Raw genomic sequence first — 16,406 nt, forward strand, 5'->3', positions numbered from 1 at the left:
CAGTCTCACATTGCGGCTGGTGACGCTGGTGTTTACTGGGTGCTCCCTTCCACAGGGAGGGCCCCGCTCTCGGGAGGGCGAATTGAGCATCTCTGGCACTGTCCTTGCCCTTCTGGGGGTCATGGTTTGCCCACCGGCCCCGTTGCATGCTGGCCTGAGTGCGTGGTCAGGCTCTGCCCAGCTGCCATCGCTGTGCGGCCAGCCGGCTTCCCCAGGGCGGGCAATCACACTGCAGAGGGCTCCGGCCCAGCTCATTAGTATTTTGAAGGTTTTCTGGTGCAGCTGCTCCGGTTGCCAAGCTCTCCGCTTGGTTGCTAAGTTATTCTGGCTGCTCGGAGCGGATTGGCTAGCTGGACAGGTGCCTGCTTTGGGGCTAGATTTTCCCCCCTTCATTTTTTCTTTTGGAGAACGAATTTGGTGTGGAAGGAAGGGGCCAGGGGAGATGCAGGCGGTCAGGCACTTGGGTCTCAGCAGGGGAGGGACAGGACCCCGGGCACTTGGAGCTCAGGAGAGGGGCAGAACCCCATAGCCTCAGCATGGAGAGGGCATGTGCCCCGCCCCGGGGAAGGGAAGGGAGGTCCTGTGCTTGCGGGTTCTGCAGGGAAGTGGCGTTAAATGGTCCGATCTCGCCTGCTTGCCTGTTTACATGGGGGGGGGGGACTCAGGAGGGGCAGACACTGCAGGGCCCTGGGTCTTCCCTCTGCTAGGATTCAGGTCACTGAGCTGGTAAGTGAGTTAGTGCAGAAGACAAGAAGACTGCAGAGACTATGAGTCACGCACTGGCTCGGTGCTTTGTGCTGCCCTCCCTATGCTTACTGTGGACTGCAACAGGCCATTCGCTCGGCCGGGATCCTCGTGCCTCCCACCCGGGCCCGTTCGCACGGCCGGAATCCCCGCGCCTCCCACCCGGGCCCGTTCGCACGGCCGGTTTTCGACCGGAACGCCCGGTTGAAAAGGGACCCGGTCGGCGGCACAGCGGGGCGAAGGCAGGCTCCCTGCTTGCCTTGGATCTGTGCAGCTCCCTGGAAGCGGCTGGTATGTCCAGCCCCTAGTTGCAGGGGTGATCAGGGAAGCTCTGCGTGCTGCCCCCGCTCTCAGCGCCGGCTCCGCAGCTCCCATTGGCCAGGAACTGCGGCCAATGGGAGCTGCGGGGGCGGCACCTGCGGGGGTGGGCAGCGCGTGGAGCCGTCTGGCCCCTCCGCCTAGGGGCCGGACATTCAGCCGCTTCCGGGAGCAGCACGGAGCCAGGGCAGGCCTTAGCCATGCTGCGCCACCAACCAGGAGCCGCCTAAGGTAAGCGCTGCCCAGCCAGAGCCTGCACCCCAAACTCCCTGCCCCAGGTCGGAACCCCCTTGCACACCCTAACTCCCTCCCAGAGCCCACCCCCCACCCCCTAACCCCCTACCCCAGCCCTGAGCCCCCTCCCAGATCCCGCACCCCTCGACCCCAGCACGGAGCCCCTTCCTGCACCCCAAACCCCTCATCCCCGGCCCCATCCCAGAGCCTGCACCCCCAGCCAGAGCCTGCACCCCCTCCCACACCTCAACCCCCTGCCCTAGCCCTAGTCCTGAGCCCGCTCCCGCACTCCAAACTCCTCGGCCCCAGCCCAGAGCCCCCTCTTGCACCCCAAACCCCTCATCCCCAGCCCCACCCCAGAGCGCAGACCCTCAGCATGAGCCCTCCCCCCCTCCCGCACCCCACTCCCTGCCCCAGCCCAGTGAAAGTGAGTGAGTGTGGGGGAGAGCGAGCAACCAAGGGTGGGGGCCTGGAGTGAGTGTAGGGTGGGGCCTCAGAGAAGGGGCGGGGCCAGGGTGTTGGTTTTGTGCAAATAGAAAGTTGGCAACCCTACCTGGGCCCATTCGCACGGCCGGGATCTCTGCGCCTCCCACCTGGGCCCACTCACACGGCCGGGTTCCCTGCGCCTCCCACCCGGACCCACTTGCACGGCCGGGATCCCTCGGCCCGTCTCTCCCGTGGGCAGCACAGCTGCTGCGGTGGGGTTCTTACCCCGGGGAGAGGTTGGGACTTTACTGCCCGGAATGTCTGCATTGGAGGGGGCCCCCAGCTGTCTCCCCTGGAATGTTAGGGCCACATGATCAGGATTGAGTCAATGGGGGCCTGTCCCCGAGCTGCCCTGAGGATAGGGTCCCTAACGGCCTCCGGCTGCCCACCTGCCCCATGCGCAGAGTCCCAGCGCAGGAACTTCCCCCAATCCTTCTCCAGCAGGCGAGCCCGGCAAGGTACGGCCCGGCATGGCCACCCTTCTCTATGCAGGGAGAGGGCACCACTGCCTGGGGCTGCCCCCTCTGGAGCCCCACAGGGGATCCCCTGGCGCTGTGTTGACATAACCCATTGGTCCAGGGGCGCTATAGAGTCCCTGCCCCTGGGCCTGTGCTGGCCCTGCCCCAGTAAGGGCACCCTGGCTCTTCGGCCCACACAGTAGCAGCTCCTGCACGTAGCTCTGGAGGTCACTGGTTCAAGCCCCGTTGCGTCAGGCCAGAGGGCAGCCAGCATATGAGCAGGCATCTGCGTCCTGGCAGCAAAAAGCCTTGCTCAGGCCTCCTTCTTCCCTGGCACTGGGGGGCTCTTCCAAACCGCAGCACAGGACCAAGGAGGCCACCCAGGACAGAAGGGAAGAGGGGCTGGGGCTAGGGTGACCAGATGTCCCAATTTTATAGGGACAGTCCCGATATTTGGGGCTTCGTCTTATATAGGTGCCTATTACCTACCCCCCACCCCATGTCCCGATTTTTCACAGTTTCTGTCTGGTCACCCTAGCTGGGGCTGAGCAATGAGAAATGGGATCACTGCCCAGCTCAGAGAGGAAGGGGCCAGCTCTCGGCCCATGGGCCAGGGGAAGGTGCCTGTGAACTCCCCTGTAGCCTGGGGACTTTGAAGAGGGCACTTTGGCATAAGTCAGCAACGTGGGCAGATCCGGGCAGAGCGTCTCGGTGGGTGGGGAGTGGCCTTAGGCCCAGCTTGTGCCCCCACCCAACAATACCAACAAGCCACAGGTTCAAGCTCTCCTGCCATCACTCAGGGAGTCCCTAGCCTGGGGAGACCGTGGTGAGCAGGAGCCTGGAGGGAAGAATGTGTCCCCTTGGCCACGACGGGGCGCGGCGAGCTCTGGCTTCGGAGCCAGCCGCTAGGTGCTCGGGTCTGGGAGACAGAACTGGCAGCCATGCGGGGGCAGGGTGAGGGGTGGCAAACAAGACAAGAGACGCGAAAGAGGTGGGGGGTGGGAGGGAGAGAGAGAGAGAGAAAGAGAGGGAGGGGGCAGGGGAGTGGGGGATGAGACAGTGAAATGCGAATTGAATCAAGCCGCCCGGTTGAGATTTCAAATTACTGTCGGGGGAGGGGAGGGGGGCTGGTGTCTGGTCCCACGTGTGCTGGAGTCGGGGCAGGACATCTGCATCCAGGCGCTGCCTCCTGTCCAGGGCCTCAGACCTGCCTGCCCTGCCCAGCCGCAGGAAGGACTCGGCCGGGCACGCTGAGAATCGAACTAAAAAAACGCCCCCAGCGCTGGATATCGTCTCCCTCCCCACCCCCCAAAAATCAAAAGCAGCTAGCGGGGAGGGGAGGGGGGCGTGTGAGCGCTGGGCGGCGCCAGCACCCCCAGCCCGACGCCAGGAGAGGGCGAAAGGCATATACTGACCTTCAAGTCCCTGTGCACAATGGCATAGTGGTGCATGTAAGTTACGCTTTCTAATAGCTGATGGATACAGTGACTGCAAAACAAAACGGGGAGGAAGGGAGAGAGAAAGTGGGTCAGGGAGGGGCGGGAGAGGGGGACGGGGAGAGCGGCGAAGGGGGCAGACATGGGAGACGGGCAGGGCAGGGTCCCGATGAGGAGAGGGGCGGGGGAGGGGGGGATAGGAAGGGCGTGAGAGAGACGATCAAATGTACAGAAGGAAACCGAAATAATGCATGAAAGGGAACGAATTCCGGAGGCGGGATAAGCAGGTAGAGGGAACGGGGGCGGGGTGGGGGGGATCCAGAGGGACAGATGGACAGACAAAGAGGGACGGGGGGGGACAGGGTGGAGATGGGGGACGAGAGAAGGAGAGAGAGAAACAATGTTGTGAAAGCTCTGAGACCACAGGGGGTTATCACAAGGTGTGCGGGGATGGCTGTTAATGGCACCAGGAACTGCAGGCTGCCAGGGCCGGAGGGGGCACCCCCCGAGAGGACGGTAGGGACCCAAGGTGCGGAGGGCAGAGTGGGTGAGCAGAGCCCCCGGCTGGCAGGGCCAAGTCCGGTGCAGCAGCCCCAGAACGAGCGCGGAGCAGGGAACGGGCTGCAGGTGCTGTGGGAGGAGGGTCACTGTCTTGGGGCTTTGGGAATGGATGACCTGGCAGAGTGACCCCATTATCTAGTCAGGGGTCGTGCGGGCTGGGGCTGCGCACCCCCCCCCCCAAATAGCAGCTCTCTCTATGCCCCTCAAGCCTGACCTACAGCCTGGTCTGCTAGCATGGCCCTGAGTGCCCCCAACATCTCTACCAATGCCCTTTGATCCTGACCCACCGCGGCCCTGCTGTCCCAGCCCGGGCTCCCCATCACAGCTCGGCGGTGCCCCTCACGCCGACCCACAGCCCCTGCTAGCCCAGCCCTGGGCTCCCCCCAGCCCTGCCGGTGTCCCTCACTCCCAACCCGCAGCCCCTGCTATCCCACCCCTCACTCCCCCCCCACAGCTCTACCGGTGCCCCTCACTCCCGACCCACAGCCCCTGCTATCCCAGCCCTCGGCTCCCCCCCACAGCTCTGCTGGTGCCCCTCACTCAGACCCACAGCCCCTGCTAGCCCAGCCCTCGGCTCCCCCCAGCTCTGCCAGTGCCCCTCACTCCTGACCCACAGCCCCTGCTATCCCAGTCCTCGGTTCCCCCCAGTTCTGCCAGTGCCCCTCACTCAGACCCACAGCCCCTGCTATCCCAGCCCTCGGTTCCCCCTAGTTCTGCCAGTGCCCCTCACTCCCAACCCACAGCCCCTGCTATCCCAGCCCTCGGCTCCCCGCAGCTCTGCCAGTGCTAAGTAAGGGGAAAGGAATCCCAGCTCCACAAGTCCTGCGTGGGGCCCTAGCACTTAGGCCCAGCTCCTGCCCCCTCCCCCAACCAACAACAACGAGCCCCAGATTCAAGCTCTCCTCACTGATCCACAGCCCCTGCGGTCCCAGCCCTGTGCTCCCCACCTCCGCCAGTGCCCCTCAACCCCAACCCACAGCCCCGGCTGCTATTCCTAACTGGCACCACACCGCTCTGTTCATGTACCTCAGTCCGGCCCAGTGGCTCTCCCTGCTATTCCAGTCTGGACACCCTGGCTTCAGCTCTGTCCGTGCCCCTCCATTCCAGTCCTGGGCCTCTGAGGAGCGGACATTGCCCATAGCGCCCCATCGGGCTTGTTTGATATGGACCAAGAGCCTCCTGGTCTGTTCCACTGGGCTGCGCCGCTGGCGAGGGCAGAGGAGGGGAGCCCTCGGCATGCGTGGGGGTGGGATCTGGGGGTGCTCTCTGGATCGCAGTCACGGGAAGCCACCGCTCCACAGAGCCATGCCATGGAAAGGGGAAGGCCCCAACTGTGGACTCACCGGGAGGAGCTGGGCTCTCCGCGGGGAGAAAGTCCCACGGCTCCATCCCAGCCTGGCCTCACTGCACCTCAGGGGAACACCAGGAGTGGGTGGAGGCCACTGGGACATCCTGCCTGGATTCTGCCTCCCTTTGCCGCAGCCTGATGCTCGGAGCAGGCCCCCACCCGCAGGGGTTTGGGCGGGTGCCCAGAGGGCCAGAATACAGTCTGAGAGCCCCCCCGAGGCAGGGGGAGGCCACAGGAGTGCAGGGCAGGCCCTCACATGGGGTTGGAAGCTCTCTGGTGAACAGGGGGCGATGGGCAGGGGAGTGAATCTGCAGAAATAGCCTCTTGGGGGCAGCTCCCCGCTGCCCTGCCGGATCACAAATCAACCCTGAGCCTCCTCCCCTGCCACCCACAAAGCAAGCTGGGCTACAAGGCTAGGGCAGTGCCTCTGGGACGCTGGGGCAACGAGGAGCCTTAATAGACTCCTCTATTAAGGAGTGGACTAATGGGCTAATGGGTAGAACTTGGGAGCTGGAAACCCCTGGGGTTCTCCTACCCCCCTCCCCCCAGCTGTCAGCAAACCCAGCAGGGACAGGCCTGAGTAGCTGAATGCCATGGGAGAGATCTAACCCATGGGGCTGCCCCACACGGGCTCCCCTGGCAGGGAGCTCCCACCACTGACAGCCCAGGGATGGGGGAGGCGGGAGCTGCATGGAGAGGGAAACTGATTAGCACCTGCCACCAGCCCCCACCCCATTAGCCCAGCCCTGGGCTCTCCCCACACAGAGTTCTGCCGCTGCCCCTCAATCCTGACCCACAGCCCCTTGCTATCCCAGCCCCGGGCTCCCCACACATATAGCTCTGCCACGGCCCCTCAATCCTGATCTGATGCCTGCCCGCTGTCCTAGGCCACATCCCTCTCCTGGGGAAAGCATCAGACGCCCGGGACGGCAATGAAGCTGCATGAGGAGGGGCCCTGAGCCCAGGTCTCCCCAGAAGTGCCGAGACGGGGCGGCGTGTGAGGTCATTACCTAGAGCCCAGCTTGGCCAGGTCCCTGCAGCTGGGAACCGTCTGAGCCTGAGAAGCGTGACGGACATCGGACCTCCTCTGGCACGGTCCCAGTGCCTGCCTGGCCCAGGGCCCCCCAGCCTGTTCACAAGGGGGCTGGCTGGGGAGATGACAAGCAGCGAACAGCGAGATGCTGGGGACCAGCACATGGTGGGAGGGGGCCAGTGCGCTCCAGTCGGACGGGACCAGGAACGGGCACATCACCGGCCGAGCCCACTCGTGACCAGTCACCAGTGCCTCTGGCCCTGCAGGGAACCCACCGCTCAGGCCCCTGTCAGCGATGCCCCCAAGTCCTGCGGCTGCCCTCAGACGCGTCCTGTCCCTCCAGTTTGTTCCCAGTCCCCCACGCTCTCTACCAGGTTGCTGCTTTGTGCCCGCTGCTCCCCGATGGCTGAGACACGCCCCACTGACTCCAGCTGCTTCTGGGAGGGTCAGTGTCCTCCCAGTTGCCGGGCCCCAACAGCCAGGCTGGGGCCAGAGGGAGGGACGCTGCACCCTTCCCGCTCTGGGACAGATCCCTACTCCAGTACTGCAGCTCAGTGCTCCCCTGCCCACTCTGAGCGCCCCTACATCCCGCCTGGCCCTGCCCCACAGCTCTGCCAGAGCCTCACCAGTAGTTCGTCCGGTCCTGAGCCCTCTTCCCCAGCCCAACCCCTTGGCTCTGATCCAGAACGCCCCCTCCCCTGCTGCTGTGCCAACGCACCTACAGCAGCCCTGGCCCCCGGTGCATGGCTGGCAACCGCACCCAGCTGTGTGGTGGCTTTGTGAGTGCTTCCTAAGGGACTAGGCTAAGACCAGACGTGTCCCACTGACGACCCGAACCCCCCGTGAACAGCTCCCCAGAGGGGAAAGCACAAACGCCCCGGGTCCCACCACCCCTCTGCCTCTCTGGCTGCGCCCCAGAAGCCAGCTGGGCCCCAGAGGGAGAGTTGCCGCAACTCTCCTCCTCGTCCTCAGGGAGCATGGGGTAGGCACCTATTTTCAGGCCCAGGCCGGCTGAGGGGCCCTGTGAACTGACCCACAGCAGAGGGACCCAGCACTGGATGTGACAGCAGGACACGTGGCACGGCAGTGCCAAAGGCATAGGAACTTGGCTATCACCTGGCGATATCTCTGGGGTCCCCCCGGCTCTGTCCAGGTCATGAATAGGTTAATGTTGACGGGTACAGCTGGCATGGGATCAGGGAACAGAAAGAAGCGGGGGAGGGAAGGGGAGAAGGGCGGAGGGGAAAAGGGGGGGTGGGGAGTTGCCACTCACCTGGCATCGGCTTCGCTGTAATATTCCCGGGCCACGATGTCTTCAAAGAGCTCCCCACCAGTGACCCTGAAACACAGAGAGGCAGAGTTCACCTTCCCAGTGCCCAGGCCCCCAGTGCCCGGCTCCCACCCAAACCCCTCGCGGGGCACCTGCTGAGTGGGGCCAGCCCGGCACTGGAGAACCAGAGCAGGCCACGGCTCCATCCCCAGCTGACAGCCAGGCCCCAGTGTCCATCCCCCAGGTGTGGGGGAGCTGCACCCTCTGCTCCCCCAGAGAGCTCACCCCTGGCTCACCAGCATGACCAAGGCAAAGAGCGCGGGCTGCATGGCACACACGCCCAGAGCCCCGGCATCCAGACAGCAGCGATTCGGCGGCTGCCATGTTCCCCATCCCCGACGCCGACTGGGAAGCCCCTCGGTATGGGCGAGCTGAAGCCCAGTGCCTCTCCGGGGATGCGAGGGATATCTGGTGCCAAGTGGGGGGCACTACCTGCCCCTCTGTGCCCTGCACCCTGGCAATGAGCAGGGGAGAGCAGGCAGAGCCTGGGCCTCCTCCCTCGTCCATCCTACGCAGGAACCCAGGTGCCAGCCTGTGCCCAGCCCAGCGAGTCAATGACAGCGGACTGAGGCCAGCCCTGCTCCTTCCCTGAGGGACACGGCCATAGGACGTCAGGCAGCAAGGAAATCCTGGGTCACCGAGTCCAGTCCCATTGGCCTGTAGCTCCAGTGACTCTGCCCTTCCCGGGGGTTGTTTATAGAGAGAATAATCAGCCTGGACCAGGGGCATACCAGGTTTGGGGGCCACAGGGCAGGGGCTGGGCAATGGGGTTGCAGCCTGATCAAAGCAAGCTCCTTGCTGATAAGAGGAGTCAAGTCCCCTCCGGTGATGCCCACGGAGCCCCACGCCACCCCAGTCTCTGCCACGGCTCACGTCCCCTCTGGCTGGCTGAGGTCCCAGTGCCAGGACGCCCTCACTTCGCTGGACTCTCCCCATCCCTCTTTGCTCCTCTCCGATCGCCAAGCCCTGCTTTTCCGGGACACTCTGCTCCTGCCTGCCTATGCTGGCTGTCTCCACTCTGCCCACGTGGCAGCCGGCAGCCCGCCTCCCCCAGCTCATTGCCAGCCCCAACATCAGGGAGCTCGACTCCCATGTGGCAGGAAGGGAGAAGACTCCATGTTTCTCCACCATCTATCCCCACGTCTCTGCACCACAGAACCGCAGGCATTCGTCTGCACCCCCAGGTGAGTCTCCCCCTCCCTCTTGTGGTGTGACTGGCCTCATGCGGACAGGAGGAGGGGCAGGGCAGCTTGCAGGCTGGGTTCCCGGGGAGGCCATGCACCTGCCAGCCGACAGCGACGCCAGCTGGGCTTGTGGGCACTTTGGTCTGTCTGATAATCAACCCCCCGGGGAAGCCAACGCAAATTCAGCCCACAGCCATGGCAGGCCAGGAGGGGCTGAAAGAGCCGATGCTCCTGAATTGAATGGATGGCAAAAATCAACACACGAGTGTGATCACAGGGACAGTTCTGGCCTCTCCCAGCAGGGGGTGCTGTGGGGGGCAGGGCAGGGAGCTGTCTGTGGGGGGAGATCCCGGCTACCCCAGGCCTGGCCAAGGCTGGGAGGAGGCGCGAGCTCTGTTCCTGCTGAGCTGTGACACGGTGCTGACTGGGGACACAGTAAGGGGCGGGGGGGGGAGGAGAAGAGTACCAGTCCCCCTCCTCCTCAGCTCAGGGCAAGCCCTCCCCTTTCACTGTCCTTCAAGCCCTGGCTGGCCGTGGAAGTGAAGAGCCCATGTCCCGGCCCTACGGCGCGGGGGGAGCAGGTGACCGGGGTGAGCTCAGCCACCAGGGCTAAGTGGCCCGGGGCAAACCCATGTCTCTTGATTCCCCTCCCGAAGCAGGCTGAGGACACGCCAAGGTCTGTGCAACTCCAGCACAGGGAACCTGGAGCTGCCGTGACTCAGAGGAGAGCTAAATATAACCGAGCTGTCAGAGGCACCGAGCGATGAGCTCACCAGCTGCTATATCTGGAATGAGGCGAGAGGCAGCTGAGCACAGCACACCGGGTCTCCGCCACCCCCCAGATGCGCCGCGCCGGCCCGGCACAAAGCACTGGGTCCCAGGGCTCTCTAGAGCCAAGGCGCCAGGCCTAACACCCTCACGTTGGTCGCCTGCCCTGGCTCCACCTCTGGCCTCAGCCCCGGCCTCCTCAGAGAAACCAGGGGCCAGGGCTGATTTGGTTAGCGACTGCTGGGCCCGATCCTGACTGGCACCCGTGGGCACTACTGCAATACAGACAAGCGTGCTCATCTGGCTAGGCTCCACTAGCCCTTCCTGCCTTGGGCACAGTGTGCCGGGGGCCAGTCCTGGGAGCCTTTTCTCACGTGCATCAGACAAGCTACTTTCAAGGTCTTGCCCGGCCTATCCCCACCCTGCCCGCCCTGTGTCGTTCACCGGTCCTGCCTCTGGTCTGCCAGTCGGGCCAGCCAGCACCGCCCCCTTGTTACATTTCACACACACATTTCTCTCCAGCTGGGAGATGCTCCCCTGAAACAGCCCCAGAGCCACCTGCCGATCCCTCCTTAAAACTCATTCGCCGGGAGGTCTACCGAAAGCGTGTCACCAGTGTGGGAGACCCTGCCTGCCCAGCTGACCAATACTGTCTCATCGCTAAGGCTAGGGTTCTGTCATGGATATTTTTAGTAAAAATCAGGGACAGGTCGCAGGCTTCCGTGAATTTTCCGTGACCTGCCCGTGACTTTTACTAAAAATATCCATGATAAAATGGGAAGGGATGGGCAGCTGCGGGGTGGCTGGGAGATCTGGGGCCCCCACCACCTGTGGGGACTCATCTCCAGGGTCTCCTACCCCCAGTGGCAAAGGGGAGCTCCAGGGTTCCCCTGCCCCCCCCCCAGCGGTGGAGAGCTGTGGGAACCCCCCTACCACCACCGCAGTGGGGAGCTGCGGGGATCCTCCTGCTGCCTGTGGTGGCCTGGGGGGATCCCCCTGCCCTCCCCCCTCCCGCAGCATGGGGAGCTGCCAGGGTCCCCCTGTCCTGCAGCAGTGGCCCGGAAGCTGCCAGGGTCCCCCACAGAGGCCGGGAGCTGTGGGGTACCCCCCTGCCTGAGATGGCTGGGAGCTGTGGGGTACCCCTGCTGCCCATGGCGGCTGGGATCTTGGGGGCCCACTGCCTCAAGCAGCGAGGGTACCTCACAGCTCCCTCCTGCTGCAGAAGGCAGCGGGACCCTGGAGCTCCCAGCTGCTGGGGCTGAAGTCACGAAGGTCTTTGGAAGTCATGGATTCCGTGACTTCCATGATCTCCATGACAAAATCGTAGCCTTCCTTATCGCTTCCATGTACTCCCATCTGCCTGTATCCACCAGCTGTCCCTGGTCTTAGACTTCGATTGGAAGCTCCTAGGGGCAAGGACCGGCTCTCTGCTCTGCGTCTAGCACAACAGAGGGAGTCAAGCGTCTTGCTCCGGACAGACAGCAGTGGGAAGAATGGGGCCTCTGGGCACAGCAGATGCTAAGACCAAGCCTAGCCCGACGGGGTCCTGGTCCAGGAGCAGGAGCTCCAGCAATGTAAATCGCAACGGTATCTTCCCTCCCCAGCCCAGGAGGAGAAGCAGAGAGAAAGACAAATCTCCAAGGGGGGAGAGACGGGTGTCACGGAGTGTGGGGGAGTCAGGGCCCTGCCCCCCTCTTCCTGAGATTCACTGTGACTCTCAGCCAGCCAGTAAAACAGAAGGTTTATTGGACAATACGAACGCAGTCTACAGCAGAGCTTGTAGGTACAACCAGGACCCCTCAATCAAGTCCTTCTGGGGGGTTCAAGGAGCTTAGACCCCAGCCTGGGGTTCCCTGCGTTGCACCACTCAGCCCAAACCTGAAACTCCCAAATCCCCCTAGCAGCTTTCTCTCCCCTCCCCTCTGCTCCTCCTCTCCTTTGTTCAGTCTCCCAGCCAGAAGGTGTCACTTCTCCCCACCCCCCTCCTGGCTCAGGTTACAGCTCAGGTAGCTCAATGTAACTCCCAGGCAACATTCCCAGGTCAAATCCGCCCCGCTCCCTGTTCCGTCACAATGGGATTCTCCTTCCCGCCCAGAGGGGCAAAAGCTCCCAAGCCCCTTCCACCCTATGCCCCCCCCATCTCACCCTCACACCAGTCCCCTCCCTGACAGCTGCTTCAGGGCAGCTGGGCTAGAACTGAATTCAAACTCTTGGAAAAACACAGCCAGACACGGCTGTCCTGAATTCCCTGTTACAGCAAATGAACTACGCTATGGCCAGTTCCGAGGGCGAATTAAGAGCCGCGTTCCCCAGAACCCCCCCACACCCCAGGGCGGCTCTTTAGCTACTTACAGATCAAAGATGAGATAGTGGAAGCCCTCCTCCGATATGCTGTCATGGAGACGAACTGCAAAGGAGCACAAGCGTCAGCTGTTGCCTTGCTCTAGGAACAGATGCCCGGATGGAGCCCTGGGGACCGGCCTCTCACTCGTTTGCGGGACGATGCCTACCACGAGATGTGTTTCCAGAGGCTCGCAGAGCTGCCAGGACTCCCCTCCAGAATCGGGCACTAGCAGCCGGGCCCAGGAACCCGTGGTGATGCTTGGGCAGTCCGGGCACCAGCACTTGCACTTAAGCCTGCCTGGGAATCTTAATTCTGGGGCACGGGGTTGGAGGGACAGTCCCGAGCCTGGAGCTCAGCTCGGATCATGCTGCCCCCTGCCCGATCCGGGAGTTACCAAGACCTGGGGCCCCAAGGCTGGTCATTCAGTATCAATGGCAGATCTCAGCGCATGTGGTGCGTTATGGTACATAGAGGACAAAGGATCTATCTGCTAGGGGCAGGCGGCCTAGGTGGATCACCGCCCTCGGTAGCAGCCCCAGCCACCCAGCCCAAGAGAAGATGAGCTTTGCCACAGGCCCAAAAGCTTAGCAAATCCAGGCTCTAGTGGAGTGAGGTCCTTCTCCAGCCTCCAGCGCCTCCACTGATCCTACCTACAGTGGCACTCCAGAGACATCCCCCAGGCAGATGCCCCACCAGAGACTCCGTCTGCTCCCCCCAGAAGTTAAGCAGCAGCCAGCGTCCATCTCAGAGCACAGGGGTCTTCTACACTCTCTGCCCGCGACCCACTCAAGAAGCAAAGTGGCCACCATATTGCACTAGCTGCAGCTTCCTTATGGTTCCACCGCACAGCCTTGCCGAGTTCATCTCCGCGGGCAGGGCTGCAGGATGGACGGGGTGCAGGCAGCCACGCTGCCCAAAGATGGGGTGCAGGCTAGTTCCCCATTGCTGGGGTGGTTTGGAGAGGTGGACGCCCATCCGCTTAGGAACTGGACTGAGAACCACAACTAACTACACACAGGAGCAGGGCGAGCTCGGGAAGAGAGGCTGAGCGGGGGATTGGGGCAGTGATGGCAGAAAGGGGGCCGGGGAAAAGAAACAGAACAGACGCAGCTGGCCCTGGAATACAGATGCCCAGGGAGAGGCTCATTCCAGACAATCCATTTCCATTGGCAACTTGTCGGTTTCTTTGCAACCACTTTTCCTGCCGTTGGAGCCCCAGGCCCTGGATCTGTGCGATTCAGATCCCAGTTCGATTCAGCGCCTAAAAGTCTAAGCCCAGAATCAGACTCTTGATGAGATCCAGGGGAGACGGGACCAGGAGAAACCAGGGAAAAGAACAAATGGGGGAAGCATCCGGTTAGAAACACGAGCAGCGCATGCTAAAGCCAGCTCATGAATCTCAAAGCTAATGCGCTGACACGGTGGGCTTGGCAGTGGTGAGAGCCCGTAACTGGCCCTGCGGGGGCTCCCCAGAGCTGGCTGAAGGGGAGCTCAGATACTTGGCGGGGGCAGCTCTGGCTGATCCTCCCTGCAGAGACTGGAGCTCTCCCCGAAATCAGCTTTCCTGATCAGTGACTTCAACGGGGCCACTTTCCCCAGCCCCTTTGTGATGCCATCAGACCAGAAGGGGTTTGACAAAGAGCTCGGGACTGTTCCACTGCCAAACAAAAGCAATCCGACTCCTCTGGAGGGAAGGGAAGCGATTCTGGCTTGAAGGAAGATGTTTTGGCTACTTGGAGCCCTTTCTTGGATTTTCAACTTGTCCAGCCTCAGGGCTAGTTCATGTTAGAATGTGGTTAATTTAAGATTGGGTGGGGTGGGAATGTTTTTTGCAATAATTACAACATAGCAAAGGTTCTGCTGATGAGTAGAAAGGGTATCTAGTGAGAAAGGCAGATGTGGGGACTTCCTAACTTCCTAGGCCCTCATGTGGCTATTAGTGCGAAAGGGAGCGTAAGACACCACCAGCCCTGAATGGGCATACTGTACACTCACGGCGGCCTGGTGTTGAGGGCTTCATAAGGAGCCAGGGACCCTGTTATTGTGTCTCTTTGCCCCGAGGTGCTTGTCCACACTGACGTTTTTAACTGACTTGCGATAGGCAGCTAACTCTGGGCGATTAACACCATGGCTGGAGATGGGACACTGGCTGGGGCGGGCTCCGAGTTACTACAGTGAATTCCTTCCCAGGTGTCTGGCTGGTGGGTCCTGCCCTCATGCTCAGGGTCGAACTGACTGCCAGATTTGGGGTCGGGAAGGAATTTTCCCCCAGCTCAGAGTGGCAGAGAGACCCTGGGGGGGGGAAATCGCCTTTCTCTGCAGTATGGGGCACGGGTCACTTGCAGGTTTAAACTAGTGAAAATGGTGGATTCTCTGTAACTTGAAATCCGGAGTTGAGAACGTCAGTGACTCAGCCAGAGGTTCGGGATCTGTTACAGGGGTGGGCGGGCGAGGTCTGTGGTGTGCAGGAGGTCAGACTGGAGGATCGCGATGGTCCCTTCTGGCCTTAAAGTCTATTTGTGAAGGCCAGTCCAGATGCTCCCCAAACACTTGTTCCAGGACACAAACATTTGTGGTTTGCCCCTAGTTGAGCTTGTGTTTGTCTGTCACACGCACACCCCGTGCCCATCATTCACCCTCCCACGTTTCCCAGTATCAGTTTCAGCCCATGATATGAACTGACTTTCTCCTGCACTTGTGGCCATCTCCACCTAGATTAGAAGGTGGCCATGACGACACTGTTTCCATAGCAACTGATGTACTTCAAGGGGAAAGGGGGGGACAGAGGAAAACTAAAAAAAAAAAAAAAGAACAAGAACTGACGCAAATAAGTGGCATAACCAGAGCGCGCGCTGGTGCTGGGGGGGCCGTGAAGTTTTAATTGGCCACTTGCTTGGGAGGAAAGACCTGCCCAATGCTCTGCTGATTAAAACCTCCTGTTTTAATCACTCCCTTGCCAGCAGCTGAGGGCAGGTGTGGGCTTGTGGCCTTCTTCCATAGGGCTGTTAACTTGGCCATTAGCAATGCAGCGCTGCGCCGGGCCCTGGATCTGCACCCCCATGCTGCAATGGTTCCCCGGGGGGCCTGTATCACGCTCCATGCAGGGCGGAGGCTGGGCCTGGGGACGCTGTGCTGCAGGAGGCAGCCTGGGTGGTCAGGATCAGCCCCGGTTGCCAGCATTTATCCCTGTCAGCAGTTTCCCTGCATTTGAGCCGATGTCTTTAAACGAGCAAGAGACTGGCATGCAACAAGCACTGGTGCGGCCTGCAAGTTCTTTCTCCTCGCGCCGGACGGCTCACGCATTCTTCCTCTGGTCTCAACGCGCTCCACCAGACCAGCTACCTGCACGCGTGGGTAGCAGCCGCCTGCACCGGGGGACCGAGGGCATAGCCAGACGCCCTTGCTGAGGTGTGAAATCTGCCGGCAAGCATATGCCGCCTCCTCCACCTCTGCTGAAGCTCTAAAACCCAGGCTTCCCAAGGACATGTCTGCACTGCTGGCTACTTCTACCCCATCTGGCTAGAGCTGGGTGATGTTTTTGGGGTGAACCATACATTCACCAGAACATGCATTTTGGGGGGGTGCCAATACTATGAGCAAAATTGGGTCAAATTCAGGTCGGTTTGGGTCAACCAAAATCCCGGGGAGGGACATCCTTCCTCATCCCCTCCTCCGGCCCTCCTGGGGGGGGTTCTCACCCTCCCCGCCCCGCGGCAAGCACTCACCGATGTTGGAATGCTTCAGGAGACGGCAAATCCGGGCTTCGCGCTCCAACTTCTGATGATCTGGAGACGGAAGAGAGAACAAGTCCCGTTAACAGTATCACCTGATGCAGCAATGCCACATGCTCAGCAAGCCCAGGTGGGCTGGGGGCAAAGAGGGGCACTCGTCACCTATCCTGCTTATCAAGGACCGGCACTAGCTGAAGCGCCACCAAGCACCCCCACCAGAGCCCAAGTCTCCCGTCCTGAGAGCGGGACTGGGCCAAAGGGCATGGGCTTTAATACAGCAGACAGACTGGGGTTGGAGGAGAGGGTATCAGAAGCCAAGCTACATCAGCAATGCAGGCTGCAGAAGCCCCCTCTTCTCCTCCTTCCAGGAGCAGACGCTTGGCTTTCCAACGCACACAGGGCTGGGGGCTGAAGGCCCAAGGCCACCAGGG

General features: G+C 61.8%; 1 protein-coding gene across 15 annotated transcripts in view; it reads right to left on the minus strand.

Annotated features, from left to right (window-relative positions):
* The window catches only part of CAMK2B (calcium/calmodulin dependent protein kinase II beta), a 138,791-nt gene that overhangs the window by 63,133 nt on the left and 59,252 nt on the right, over positions 1–16,406 (minus strand). For 14 of the 15 annotated variants that reach the window (XM_065397918.1, XM_065397917.1, XM_065397914.1 and 11 more), the window contains exons 3-5: positions 15,970–16,029; positions 12,253–12,307; positions 7,892–7,957 (exon numbers count right to left, since the gene is read on the minus strand). In XM_065397918.1, coding sequence (XP_065253990.1) covers positions 7,892–7,957; positions 12,253–12,307; positions 15,970–16,029 — 181 coding nt within the window. Of the gene's footprint in view, positions 1–3,655; positions 3,729–7,891; positions 7,958–12,252; positions 12,308–15,969; positions 16,030–16,406 lie in introns of all 15 variants that reach the window. The other variant, XM_065397911.1, reaches the window with a different exon arrangement.

This window comes from Emys orbicularis, chromosome 2, assembly GCF_028017835.1.
Source record: "Emys orbicularis isolate rEmyOrb1 chromosome 2, rEmyOrb1.hap1, whole genome shotgun sequence".
In the NCBI taxonomy this organism is placed as follows: domain Eukaryota; kingdom Metazoa; phylum Chordata; order Testudines; family Emydidae; genus Emys; species Emys orbicularis.